Source organism: Dermacentor variabilis, chromosome 11 (genome assembly GCF_050947875.1).
Source record: "Dermacentor variabilis isolate Ectoservices chromosome 11, ASM5094787v1, whole genome shotgun sequence".
NCBI classification, from domain to species: Eukaryota; Metazoa; Arthropoda; class Arachnida; order Ixodida; family Ixodidae; genus Dermacentor; species Dermacentor variabilis.
The window spans coordinates 96,723,729-96,738,576 of NC_134578.1; the positions used below are offsets into that span (position 1 = coordinate 96,723,729).

The 14,848-nt window shown below is 44.2% G+C and overlaps 1 protein-coding gene across 2 annotated transcripts; it reads right to left on the reverse strand.

Moving 5' to 3' along the window:
- Window positions 1-1,303: 1,303 nt before the first annotated feature.
- LOC142564848 (uncharacterized) lies at window positions 1,304-12,557 on the reverse strand. 2 transcript variants are annotated; one of them, XM_075676029.1, is made up of 5 exons: window positions 12,359-12,557; window positions 10,093-10,220; window positions 9,931-10,025; window positions 3,287-3,400; window positions 1,304-1,505 (listed from the first exon to the last, which is right to left on the reverse strand). In XM_075676029.1, exons 1-5 carry the CDS (start codon window positions 12,527-12,529, stop codon window positions 1,372-1,374), a joined length of 642 nt encoding a protein of 213 aa, XP_075532144.1. In that variant the 5' UTR covers window positions 12,530-12,557; the 3' UTR covers window positions 1,304-1,371. The 2 variants fall into 2 exon arrangements, 1 of the variants encoding a protein (XP_075532144.1); XR_012824691.1 differs by lacking the exon at window positions 9,931-10,025 and having other exon boundaries at window positions 12,359-12,556.
- Between the last annotated feature and the right edge of the window lie 2,291 nt (window positions 12,558-14,848).

The window sequence follows — 14,848 nt, forward strand, 5'->3', positions numbered from 1 at the left end:
GCCAGCAATGGTGGTGAGAAACCTTTACATAAAGAAAGCAGTGACGTGAAGGCCCATAAATCAAGCGGGGTCAATATGAGAGAAAAGGGAAGATACTAAATCACGGTCAATCCCGGCCTTGCGTGCAGTATTAGAAGCACAGCGGAGTCGCGCGGGTTGTGTGTTTGCTTTTGGATGCTGTAGACCTTCAGGGTCCTAATGCGCGAAAGATCGATCCAAATAGGTCGCGAAGCTTCGGCTGAAAAGCGGTTCAGTAAAAATTGTCACCGACATCAGCAAGTGTGGTTATGGCAACAGTGATCGAAACGCGACTATGTTTGGAAGGAATAAACATTGGGGAAAGAAAAAATCGTTTCTAATTCAGGCGAGACACAGTTAGATTCATTCAATGAAAATAAAATTCCTGTTCAACTTGATATATTCGTGACGAGTTAAGAAAATACCAGTTGATTTAATTTTAATATTTTTAATAAATACAATTATTTTCAGTGCCCATCGCCATAGGGTGCGTTGACGCCGCTATCACTCGCGATGCAATGCATCTCTTGAATTGTGAAGAAAGGCGCGCTCGTAAGGTTGAGCTGTTGTAATACGCCAACCTCGCACGTTGTGCTTTTTTGCTTGTCGAAGTGTGTCTCAATTTGGTGACGCAGGTAGCTTCATCGCTTCTTAACCTGTTCAGTCAAAAGTAGTGAGCTACGACCGCCAGATAACTGTCTAGTTGTTTTTGTGCGACTGCGCTGGCCGACGGGCTTGGCATCCGATGATAGGATCAGCACTCTACACCGAAAGCTTTCGTTGTCCTCCTAAGAAAGTATGTTCTGCAGAGGGGTGTGATTTCGACAACCGTACGGCTGGTTTTTCCTGCATCGCTTTCCGCGCTGAAAGCTCGAAACGCCCATCAAGTCGAATGGCGGGGCATCTGAATATACAGCTCTAAAGACAGGCCAACACAACAAATTTCGCGCTTTCGAAAACAAAATGACGTCACTTCTGCTTTTAACGGATATGGCGTCACATTATTTTTTCTCCCGCTGCAGGTGTTCCTTCCTCGTACCGATGGCGTTAAGCCCCATGAACCGCCAATGAACCGCCATGTTTTGAACGTATGGGCTCCTATGGAAGCTTCGCTACCAGGTATATTTACCTTGATGTGTGGCTTGAGGTTTTCCTGCCGGAAATATTTATTGTGATAGCAATTATATGGACATTCCAAGCGAATTCTCGCCGTCGTCGTGGTTACACTGAGGCTCCACATATGTTTAAGTGCATGTAGTTGAACTCGCCCACGATAACGTCAACACAATTTTAGTTTATTGCAGTAGGCCCAGAAACAGTGGTTACGTCTCGCGAAGCTTGCTTTATAAGATGCTAGTTATATATCGTACAATTAGTAAAGCTCTTCAGCTTGAAGGTCTCTGTTGAGTAATTCAAGCAGACTTCCGCTATTTCATCCATGCCTTTTGCGTTCCTCACCCGGACCTCATAAAGTTTATTTTCTTCTGCTGTAAATTAAAATAACATGGAATGTGTACAAAAACATCATTGGAATCTTTTTAGAAATGATTGTGAATGTCAGACCTAGACTTTATTGCCAAATTCACGTATGCAGTGCGTATGAAGCTACATTGTGCAATGCAACAATGCTGTGGCATTTTGTGCGTGTTCTTGTGTTGTATTTTATTAGAAGGACCCACTTTTTCGAGAATGTGCAAAATGACGCTCCATCAGAGGACACTAGCACTGATATTTGAAAAGTAAACAGCTGCAATAAACATAGTAAACAAGTCCGTCATATTTACTTGAAGCTATATATGTTGATGCTGTTCGGCGATCACAAAGCTCAGGTCTCTACTGCTAGAACTGTGGAGAGAATACTGCGGTATCAGTAGCTCCATATTTCCGTACAACTTTTCATGAAAAACCACATTCCAATATACGGCAACGTCTCTCTGTACTATCGACGTGGTATGAAACGGAACATATTTGCACTTTCTTTTCTGGGAATACTATTGACCTCGTAAACAAATGTGAGGGAATAACTACTGGCGTTACTCGATGCTAACCCTAGTAAAATACGACTAGAAAAAAGGCATCAAACCGTGATGTACGTTGTTTCTTTCATTCTCGAAGCCCATTTGCGGTTGAATTTTTTGTTGGCGTTGAATCTGGAACTGAACTTACAGAAAACGCTAACACTTCAAGACATCTCTGAGCATTAAACTGAATATACAGAGCATCACAGAAAACATGTTCAATCTACAATTTTGCGCCTCATCGTTTTTGTTGTAATGAATGGCGAACTTTCAGAAAATAAATAAATACGTCTTCCGTGGAGGTGTTTGGAAAATCTAGGGGGACAGGATGAAGCCTGGAACGCTCACTTGATTTTTTTTAGTCAGATGTTTGGAGTTTCATTTTGTGGGAATTTCCTTAAGCATTCTCACCGCTACGCATCACATTAAACCCACACTACGATTTACTGGCCCCTAACGGCACAAACCCCGCAGTTCCCCTGTCGTTCACGAATAACTTGAAATCAAGATCAAAATCAAGAAAGTGGCTGACAGGTGGAATAGCACACTGCAGTATAAAGTTAGTAAACAGGGATAAGTTGCCTCAGAAAGGCTGCCCAACGTTTCCATAGGAGGACCCATCTGCGGCTTTGACGAAGATAGGTCCTGCTATCGAAACGTTGGCCAGCCTTTCTGATGCAGCTTTTTATACCACAGTTGAAATCAAGATAGCACTTATAGCGCTCTGTATATTTAGTGCACTAATAACTCATTCTTTATACACTTTTCGCGTCATGTATGCCGTGTCAGATTTCTTCATGTGCATGTGTCCTCTAACGGAAAACTGCTACACAGGTGGAGAGTTTGCTTTTAAGTTTGAATCGACACTATTAAGGACGGTGTTCCTATGCCTACTGCACATGGCTGAAAAAATCATAATTTACGTAGCGTGTTTGTCATGTGGCCTAGAATCGTAGGCAGAGAGATTTACCGTGCTACGTCCATCATGATTGCGCGTCGCCTAAATCAGAAAACATTTTTCCTAAATCAAAGACAGCTTAGGCGCATCCGCATCTAACACATTTTCAGAGTGCGCACTGTGTAGGGTGGCAGTCTTCGTGCACACCTATAAAAGCAAGGGCGTTTTTTCACACTTCGAATGTGGCCTTCTACACTTATGTAGCAGCTCAGCGGCTGCAAAATATTGCATTTGTACTGTTTGCGATGATTCTTTGATTGATTATTCCTGAAAAACCCTACCATATACGTACCATTGCTGAACAACTGCACACGAAACACGCCACAGACGGAGTCATTTGTTGCATAAAGTAACGTCTCTGTGCTATTCCAAGGAGTGGCATTGCGTGGTGGGTATGTTGGATCATCTGTAATAGTGAACGAAAAAAATTCTTTTGATGTAGGCAATTAAAATAGATCTTTCTTGCCACATTGATACCATTATGACGAGTTCTGTATCCTATTCTCTTTATTCAGTTGCCTGCATGCAGCTTCGAAAAAATGCCCATTATACTTCCACTTTTCCAATGTCATCAATCCTTCTCTGAGTCTTGAAGACGTCCGTGACAGCTTGAGTTGCACGATTACTTTTGCCTTTCATATGAGCAAACAATGTTTCACACCAGGCAAAAATAAACTTTTGTTGTTTGCAAGCATTACTGTACCGGGCCAACTCGCTATATCTTCATAATTCCGAATAAGAATCAGATACAGTTTTATTGAAGTTAATAAAAACCCGCGCACCAAGTGAAGCTTCTCTGAACTTGCTCCACAGTGAGTTGTAATTGCTGCGGTGTGCTTGAGTAGTGTCAGATAATCAGTGGATCTTGTAGCGCTCGTGATCGTCCAAGCTTTATAACACCATCGGTACGCATACCTGTTCACACCGGCCATGTCTCTCAAGTCGGCCGACCACGCACACGCTACATTCTCCTGCTGCGTTTTCCGCCTCCTTCTTTTCACATACAGCTTCCAAAATGAACGACCTTTCCTACAGTACTGCCGCTATCATGTACCCAGCTAGGTTTACGCGGAATCAAACACATTTTAGCAGCGTTAATTATTTCTGTGCCTTCACCCCTAATACGAGCGACGTACCGAATGTGAGATTCGTCGTTTACATTCACACGGAAACTATATTGCCATCAAAAAAAAAAGTCCGCCATAGAATCATGGACTATTCGTCTTGCACTATTTTTGCACACAGTGGCTACCGCCATTGAGACATTTGTCGTACCGCGCAGTGAGTTTGAAGAAACCACTCTGGTAAAACTCGATGTCTTGCGATGCAAGGCGAGACATGACCCCTTCGTCATACTCGATCTGTAGGCGTTCATGGATGACACAGACACTAGTCCCACGTGCCCATTCACAGCGAATAACAGCACGCAGGTCCGTTGGCGATCACGTTGTCAGCGCACGTCTGTCTGCCACCCTGATTCGTACTCGAATAACCTCGGGCACGCCGGTGTGCTGCTACTTTCTCTGCTTCGGCGCTCTGCGCATGCGTCATTCCTCCTCCGCTGACGCTGCTTCGGTCGTTAAACAATATACGGGCGTGGACTGTTATGGTGATTGTTTGTTTCACCTGGTGTATCATCTTCACTCTCAAAAAAACTTACGAATCATACTTTCGGAACGTCCCTCGCATACTACCCTTAGAGCTGCTTTTAAGGTCAATAAATTAAACGCATTCCGCATTCCTAGGCGTTGCTGGCATCATTTTTTTCTGGTGTGCACGTTTAGTGGAGCTTGTATATAGGGCAATCTCCTCAATCTTAAAAAAGAAGGTTTAAAAAGTACAGTGGAAGGTACATTCATAAGGCCTGTGGTGTTCGGTCATCAGACCTGTGACGACCAACGGCATTGTAGGTCTTATATTGAATCTTGGGCCGTGTTTTAAGGCGCAAGTCACAGATGTTTACGTTGGCGGCGCCATTGGCGAAACGGTGCCGTGGCGAAATTTGGCACATATTGTGGTGGGTGAGAATCGAACATCGAACTTCGGTGTGCGACAAAAGCACGCTTCCCTGAAGCAACGGCAGCTCCACGGTTGAAAACACGAAGGTGTATAACGAATATATAACACGAATTAAAGCAAATGTATATAAATAAATGTGTGTGCGTCAAGATGACCATCGATCAACAAATAAATGTGTTCGTACGCTTGTTCAACATTCTGTTTCACCTCTCTGTCGTGTGCTACGCAGCTTGGCTGGTCATCTACCTCCACATAGTGGAATGGGTCATGTTTTGTTTTCTTTAATTTAACGCTCTTGTAACAGGCAGTCACAAGAGCGACTGTCAGGAACGGAGGAAGCCTAAAAGCAGTGAAGAAGAAACTAGGAATAGGCTAGAATCAGATGTATGCGTTTAGAGACAAAGCAGGCAATATCACTACTAATATGGATCAGATAGTTCATGTGGCTGAGGAGTTCTATAGAGATTTATACAGTACCAGTAGCACCCACGACGATAATGTGAGAGACAATAGCCTAGAGGAATTTGAAATCCCACACGTAACGCCGGAAGAAGTAAAGAACGCCTTGGGAGCTATGCAAAGGGGGAAGGCAACTGGGGAGGATCAGGTAACAGCAGATTTGTTGAAGGATGGTGGGAACACTGTTCTAGAAAGACTGGCCACCCTATGTACACAATGTCTCATAACCTCGAGCGTGCCGGAAACTTGGAAGAACGCTAACATAATCCTCATCCGTAAGAAAAGGGACGCCAAAGACTTCAAAAATGATAGACCGATCAGCTTACTGTCCGTTGCCTACAATGTATTTAATAAGGTAATCGCAAATAGAATCAGCAAAGCCTTAGACTCCTGTCAACCAAAGGACCAGGCAGGATTCCGTAAAGGCTATTCAACAATAGACCATATTCACACTATTAATCAGGTGATAGAGAAATGTGCAGAATATAACCAACCCTTAAATATAGCTTTCATTGATTACGAAAAAGCGTTTGATTCAGTCGAAACCTCAAAAGTCATAGAATCAATAGGGAATCAGGATGTAGCTGAGCCATATGTAAAAATACTGAAATATATCTATAACGGCTCCACAGCCACCGTAGTCCTCCATAAAAAAAGCAACAAAATCCCAATAAAGAAAGCCGTCAGACAGAGAGTTACGATCTCTCCAAGGCTATTCAGAGCATATTTACAGGAGGTATTCAGAGACCTGGATTGGGAAGAATTGGGGATAAAAGTTGATGGAGAATACCTTAGAAACTTGCGATTCGCTGATGATATTGCCTTGCTCAGTAACTCAGAAGACCAATTGCAATGCATGCTCACTGACCTGGAGAGGCAAAGCAGAAGGGTGGGTCTGAAAATTAATCTGCAGAAAACTAAAGTAATGTTTAACAGTCTCGGAAGAGAACAGCAGTTTACGATAGGTAGCGAGGCACTGGAAGTGGTAAGGGAATACTTCTGTCAACCAAAGGACCAGGCAAGATTCCGTAAAGGCTACTCAACAATAGACCATATTCACACTATTAATCAGGTGATAGAGAAGGGCAGGTAGTGACCACGGATCCGGATCATCAGACTGAAATAATCAGAAGAATAAGAATGGGCTGGGGTGCATTTGGCAGGCATTCTCAGTTCATGAACTGCAGGTTGTCAATATCCCTCAAGAGAAAAGTGTATAACAGCTGTGTCTTACCAGTACTCACGTATGGGGCAGAAACCTGGAGGCTTACGAAAACGGTTCTGCTTAAATTGAGGACGACGCAACGAGCTACGGAAAGAAGAATGATGGGTGTGACGTTAAGGGATAAGAAAAGAGCAGATTGGGTGAGGGAACAAACGCGGGTTAATGACATCTTAGTTGAAATCAAGAAAAAGAAATGGGGGGGGGGGTGGCATGGGCAGGACATGTAATGAGGAGGGAAGATAACCTATGGTCATTAAGGGTTACGGACTATATTCCAAGGGAAGGGAAACATAGCAGGGGGCGGCAGAAAGTTATGTGTGCGGGTGACATTAAGAAGTTTGCAGGGACAACATGGCCACAATTAGTAAATGACCAGGATAGTTGGAGAAGTATGGGAGAGGCCTTTGCCCTGCAGTGGGCGTAACCAGTCTGATGACGATGATGATGAACGTTCATGTGTAGAAGAGATGGCCTCAGATGGCTTCGTCCTAACAGGCTTGCACGATTTTATTGCGCATAATCTTGGCGACTTCTAGTAGAAATCTCTTCCCTGTTGAAGAACCCCCTTAAAAGAGGACCGATGAGTGTGCAGAACGAGGACAGCAGCTCTGAGAACGCTCTGGGCAGGTTTGTGGCGTCGCCTTCTAACAAATCAAATAATGAAGCGAACTCCTGATCCTCTTGGTGTTGTAGAGATATGGTTACCGCACCAGCACCTCCTAAAAAACCTGCGGTTCCGTCATCATCATTTCCTGGCGACTCAACCAGTGATTCAGAGAAGCAGTTGGCGTCTAATTGCTGCCTTCCCGATTGATAAAACACTGCCATATCGTACTTTGAAAGCCGTAAGCTACAACGTGCCACACGTCTGGACAGATATTACACGTTGGCCAAGACAGAGAGAATGGTGGTCACGTATGGCTTCAGAAACACTGCCCTATAAGTACGGACGAAAGTTGGTGACTGACCACCCTACAGCCAAGCATTCCTTCTCTGAGGTAGAGTAGTTCGACCCTCCACCTGTTAGAATTCTCCTCGCGCATGCAGTGGCTCAGCGCCGTCTTGCCGCTGAACAAGAACGGCGCCTAGATTTATGTTGCCGGTAGCTGTAGGGATCAATGTCGGCGCGTTCACATAAAAGCACGCAAAAGCAGACGGAGTTTGTAGGCGGTGCTACAAGTTGTTAAGTGGCGCTTCCTGCGCCTCTCCCCCCACGAATGTGACGTCTTTTCTTGTTGTCTATTTTGTTACCGTAAGAAAATGGTCGTTTTTTTATAGTTCTCAGAACTCGCCGTGGTTGCTCAGTGGCTATGGTGTTGGGCTGCTGAGCACGAGGTCGCGGGATCGAATCCCGGCCACGGCGGCCGCATTTCGATGGGGGCGAAATGCGAAAACACCCGTGTGCTTAGATTTAGGTGCACCTTAAAGAACCCCAGGTGGTCGAAATTTCCGGAGTCCTCCACTACGGCGTGCCTCATAATCAGAAAGTGGTTTTGGCACGTAAAACCCCAAATAAAAAAAAATATATCGTTCTCAGAGGAAAAATTGTGCCGCTGCAAGTAAAATTCCAGGGCACACTGCAGCACAGCAAATTTTACACAACGAAATTCTTCCAAAAACATACGCTACAAAGCAAAAACATTTATTAGGTGACACAATAAATTTGCTTTCCTTATCGAGGACTACGGTGGCTGTGGAGCCGCTATAGATATCTTCCAGTATTTTTACATATGGCTCGTCTACACATTGATTCCGTAATGCCTAAAGGACTGCTCAGGTTGCGACTGAATCAAACGCTTTCTCGTAATCAATGAAATCTACGTATAAGGGTTGGCTATATTCCGCACATTTCTCTATAGCCTAATTGATAGTCTGAATATGGTCTATTGTTGAGTAGCCTTTACGAAAGCCGGCCTGGTCCTTTGGTTGACAGAAGCCTAATGTGTTCCCATTTCTATTTGCGATTACCTTAATAAATACTTTGTAGGCGACGGACAGACGGTAAGCTGATCGGTCTATCATTCTTCAAGTCTTTGGCGTCCCCTTTCTTATGGATTAAGATTATGTTGGCGTTCTTCCAAGATTCCGGTACGCTCGAAGTCATGAGGCATTGCGTATACAGGGTGGCCAGTTTTTCTAGAACAATCTGCCCACCATCCTTCAACAAATCTGCTGTTACGTGATCCTCCCCAGCAGCCTTCCCCCTTTGCATAGCTCCCAAGGCTTTCTTTGCTTCTTGAGGCGTTACTTGTGGGATGTAAAATTCCGCTAGACTATTCCATTATTGTCGTGGGTGCCACTGGTACTGTATAAACCTCTATACAACTCCTCAGGCACTTGGACTCTCTCATCCATATTAGTAATAATATTGCCAGCTTTGTCGCTTAACGCATACATCTGATTCTTTCCTATTCCTAGTTTTTTCTTCAGTGCTTTTAGGCTTCCTCCGTTCCTGAGAGCATGTTCATCTCTATCCATGTAGTACTTGCTTACGTCAGCTGTCTTACGGTTGTTGATGAACTTGGACAGTTCTTCCAGTTCTGTTCTACTAATATATATATATATATATACATACTCTTCAGATTTATTAAGTCGAATATAATACTTCACAGACACCCTCATATGAGCATTCATCTAGTTTAGGTGCTTGCAGTGTGACATATCATTTTGGTGTTGATATAGCAATGGTCTTTAAGTACAAGGCAGCATATGCTCTATTTTCACAATAGGAGTGTGTGCTACGCAGCTTGGGAATGACTTTGGAGGACTCCTAGACCTGCTAGTGTCCGGGATAGAGAGGTCAATAAAAGATTATTTTTTATGGTTATCTTGATGAAAAATTCAGAGCGACTACATTCTACATAAGCCGTCAATGTGAAAAATACCAAAAGACGTTTATACTTTCTTCTTATGTCTTGCACGAAATGGCGCAGGGATCAAAATATCGACAAACGAAGGGTTAGCACTATTCATTTGTCCATATTTTTTTTCTTTGTGGACTCGTACATAGCGCAAAAAATGATGTATTAACAGCCACAAATTAGCGCTTTCATCAGCTTTCTGCGCAAGGGACACCAAGGTTGGCGAACTAGATCCTTGAAATACGCAGACAAAAAGGCAGTAATTTCGAAACAAGGTAATTGTACATGACAGCACATGGCATATCGTTATCTGAAAAATAAGAAAAGAATTAGAAGCGAAGCACTCAAGATGTAGAATATGAAGTGACTCACTGGTAGAAGTTAGTTTCATGGCGTTATAGGGGGTACTGGTACCGGACTTGCCGCCGAGCTTACAAAAATTACCGTGGAGAAGAGTTGGAGGCCTCCTAATAAAGTAAATATTCACTTGTCCGTAAACACAGTCAGAGGTTCAAAATGATGCAACATACTTACCATCCCAACCTGAAACCTCTGAGCAAGTAAATATCCAAATCAGATATGTTGATCTTGATGTCGTCCTTGCACATTTGCCTACCTGCGGTAGTATAGTACGTTAATATGGGCTGACTGGTATTGTAAAACTGCAACGAAAGCAAAACATTAAGTCTAAAGTTAGAAAGTCGAGTTGAATACGGTAACACTACATGTTAGTCAATAATGACCGAGAACTCAGTCATTGGTGGCGCGGTAACTTCAGCTACAGCCTATGCAGAGCTTGCGTCGTTCTATGGTTTCAATGTTGAGCTTAGGATCTGGCTTCGCACCGCAGACTTATTTGCCATCAACCGCTCTTGGTCAGAAAACATCAAGAAATTTGTCGCGACAGGGCTCCTCAGAGAAGCAGCTGAAGCGTGGAATGACGTAGACGGGCGCAAGTATCCCACGTGGGCAGAATGGAGCGCAGCACTATTATCTACATTCTGTTGCGGCTCGGGGTTCGAAGACGTGGGATCCTCTTTCCTCGCGGAGGAGCAAGTGAACGTGAGGCTGGTCCGATTTTCAGGACGTTGTACAAACACGTATATATTTACGTAAGTACAAGAAAATGCAAAGAAATACAAAGAAATGCAAAGGAATACAGAAAAGTTGATAATAAAGCGGTAGCCGCTGATTGTCTCCCACCATCTGTAGCTCCTTTTATGCCTTGTATGACCTTTCTATAGTCACTTCACCCAATCTGGTGCCACGGGGTCGATGACATCAGGTCCCACGAATCCGGTGTCAGGAGGCCGCTGACATCAGGCCCCACCAATCCGGAGGTAGGTTGCCCTTTCCGCCGACGCCGATCGTACTCTGAGGGGTGGTAGCCGCGTCATACTGAGCGCATCTCTGGTTTTGCCACGCCGGTTTGTCCTGCTGACAGGTGACAGCCATATCATTGCTAATCACTGAAACCTCTCAAGAACGAGGTATTCTCGTGCTGGTCATAATTCATCCGTGTCGAAAACCATCCAGACGAGGCCGTCGGCCCTTTCCCACAATTGTGCGAACCGTGACTGAAGGGTGTCGCGGGGTAAACGGCCGATCACAACAGACCGTCCACTGCCAGGAATAGGGCTCGAAAGCGGGCAGCTCATCGGTGCTCCTTGAAGAGCCCTTCGCCTCTCAGCAGGCTCAGCTCCGGCTCGAAGTGCCGGGCTCGCCGGGAGGATCACGTCTCATGGGCATCTTGGAGGGAGGGTTGGCTGCAGGTCGTAGGCTCGGAACTAGCGGACTTGGTCCGCTTTGTAGACTTCGTCCGCACAGCGCCCGAGCAGCGACAAGGCAAGCGCCCAAACCCCTCCGAGATATGACAGGTATATCCCTTAATTAATCCCGAGGTTATAACCAGCGAGCGCCAGAAAGGCACCCGTAGCAGTTTGGGCAGGCATGGCGAGTTGATGCTTGGCGGCTAGTTGTCGACCGGTTTGCTTGCCAAAAACGGCGGACAGCTTTTCTTTGAACAAGTCCCAGCTGGTTAGCTCTTCCTCGTGTGTGTAAAACCACGTTCGCGGTGTTACGTCGAGGTAGAACACCACATTGGCCAGCATTATGGTCGGATCCCACCTGCTCACCTTGCTGACGCGCTCATACATCATCAACCATTCTTCAACGTCAACAGCGTCGAGGCCAGTGAACTTGCCGGGGCCTTGCGTCTGAGGTAAAGTAACGTACTGGGTATGCGTAGTTGGCATGGCAGCTGCAGATGCGGTGCATTCCACTGGAATCATGGTCCCAGGCTGGGTTAGGAGTTCGCTGTGGAGCTCCGTGGCGAAGACGCGTACCCCGCACCTCCACCAAATGTCACGGGTATAAAACTATTCACAATATGTATTTACAAGGTGTATATATAAACAGCAGCCGAGAATTCCGAGAGGCTGTTGCCACTTCGTCGTCTTTACCACAGACGACCTTGGCCTCGTTTCCACCGTAATGTATATATATCCGTCCTTCTTTGTCTATTTCGGGCTAAATTCGGTACTCACTATTTCTAGACGTTTCGTATGCGGAAAGTTTATATTTACCAATCGTTAGTAATCTTAAAGTTTAACAACCACAACATTCACTAAAACAACGAAGTGCAATTGCCCTATAAATTCATCGTAATTTCACAGACAAGGTACCCAATGCTATTGCTAGGAAATATCACCAGCAGATATTCACTCACATAGTTGTACGAAGATTTTAGCTGCCTAAAATTATAGTTGCTTCAATACAACATAAAAAAGAAAGCGCTCACCTCTACTATGTTACACAGAGGCTCTGTGACCTCAACTCTCCCATTTGGCTGCACCGTTGGCAATATAAGAGCAAACACTAGCGCTGAAATGACTGCAACAAGTGCTGGAACGACATTCTCCTGCGTCTTCATGTTCACGATGAAGCAAAGAGTTAACTTGAGCCAAGACATAACCCTGTATGTACAGATGTTTTCTAGCTAGCCTTTCAGATGCCGTATTTTAGTGTGTCGGAAGCATTACAATGGCGAATGCCGAAAGTGGGTATGGGTACAAATTTACGGCTGGCGTAAAGAGAATAATGTAGCATGCATTTTACGTCTGTACCTTAGGCTGCCAACATGTCAGAAATAGGCAGCACAGATTGTAACGGCAGCTTATTGCTTATTGTGTGAACTTTGCGGTTTATCGTTTTACTTTTTATGGACATTTGTATAGCCATCTTCGCACAAGATGTTCGCAAGTGTTCCACGAACCTCGGCAGTCTCAAATACAAAATAACGTCTCATTCTTCGAAAACGTTTCACAACCCATTTACGTCACGTTCCGCCAAACTCGAGAACATAGGCGCATTGCAATGTTTGTACACTGATCAGTAAGACCTGTTTCACGAAAGTGAAAATTGTTTATCGTGTAGACGGAACACGTGATTCTTGATTGAACACGTAGGCGTGCTTGTTGAATGCTGAAGGAGCCAGAAAATCGCAACGTGGAAGTTATACCATTGTGAAAAAAAAATATCAGTATTGTCGACGCTCCTGCACGCGAACAATGACTCTGAACAAACTTCTGCATGAAGCAGTGACGCATTTTTCCGTTTGCCGAGGCAACCAAGCTCATAGGCCGATTGCTAGGCTACAGATAATATATTATTATCGCACCGTAGAACTGTTGAATCAATATCAATAATAATTAAACTGAGAGATGTGTGCCACTCATGGACTTTTTCCAAAAATGCTTAACATTTTAGGACTCTGTAAACATTCAATAGCGTGTCTTTTAAATGCAGCAATCGTTCTGAAGACATAAGTGTTTATTATTTTTGCATCTTCAACTAGCATCTTGCATCTTTAGTAGCGAATAGAGCTGGATGTTTCCTACATTTCTGTTAGTACATGTAAATATTTTCTGTCTCTTTTTCTAAACCACTAATAATGCGTAATGTGGGCCACATTTTCTCAACCAGGATAACAACATCTTTTGAAAATGTTGTTAACATACCCGTAAAAACGATTCCATGCAGGTTTTTATGTAAAACAAATAAATGAATTTATTTGCAAATAAAGGATTGGTGCAATGCTTCCAAATGAAGGCACTAATTATACACATTTAGTGCCTAAGGCTTTGTATAACTGTATTTTATAATATTTTTATGTAGTATAATTATATATAATATAATTGTATAACACTGTATAATTCACTAAGTAACCGAAATGAGGCCAAGCCAGATTCACTCGAAATCAGAATCAACAGCAGTTATGCGCAGCAGCGCTTATACCCGGACTCACAGAAAAGGAGAGAGAGAGGCTGCAGTTTCGCCGGAAAGGCGAAGCAGTATTAGTGATAGCCAAGTAGGCGACAATTAGACGAAGGAAGATTACACTACCGAGAGGACTCAGGCTGTGAAATTGAACTGTCTCCTACTATGGAGTCCTGTATGTACTCATATAAAGCCGTCACTTCAGCGCTGAATTCTTCGAGATCACACGAAGCTTCTTCAAGTCCAAGAAATATATATATATATATATATATATATATATATATATATATATATATATATATATATATATATATATATATATATATATATATACACGCAGTCGAACCCACTTATAACAATATTCAAGTGCCACAAGTATACCATTGTTATAACCAATAATTGTTATAACCGGGTTGCATGGAAAAAAAACGGGGGATGGCAGAGCTGATGTGAGAAAACTATAATGAGTAGGCCATTGCCCCTCCCCACCACCTTCCTCCATCTGGCTTCTGATTGTGTTCACTCATTGAACAGCTTCCCGGGCGCTCCAATCACGTGAAACAAGCTGCGGCTGTCTGCGTTAAAGAATGGCACTGCTATAACAAATGCAAAGGGGTGTCAGGGGTGGCAAGCGATATGCGAGCATCGCCGAGGCATCGCTTTGGTGGTCCCAAAAGGTGAATTTTAAACATTGCGAAAAGGCTGCTGCGAACCATGTCAGCTTGAGAAGTCCCGAAGAAACGCTGAGGAGATATCGCCACGAGCATCTCGCCACGTGCTTCCCACTGGCGTGCACGAGAGAACCCTACGTTCGTCAGCCTTGCATGCTTTATGCAAAGCTTTCTGAAATCCTTCTCTAAGGCATCCACGTGCTCCATGTAGTGCGGTGGAAGGTTCCTCATGAAAACGAAGCCCTGGAGGGACTCAATCATCTTCCGGGCCTCCCGTGAGGGCAATGTTCAGGCAGCCGGCCCAACCGCGTCATCGCTATCTGATGCAAGCATGTTCGCAA

Coding starts and splice junctions, on each gene's coding strand:
- LOC142564848 (XM_075676029.1), bottom strand. CDS start 12,529: ATGTCTTGGCTCAAGTTAACTCTTTGCTTCATCGTGAACATGAAGACG. Junction 10,026..10,092: donor AGAGGTTTCAGGTTGGGATG/GTAAGTATGTTG, acceptor TTACTTTATTAG/GAGGCCTCCAACTCTTCTCC. Junction 3,401..9,930: donor CATGAAACTAACTTCTACCA/GTGAGTCACTTC, acceptor TCACTATTACAG/ATGATCCAACATACCCACCA.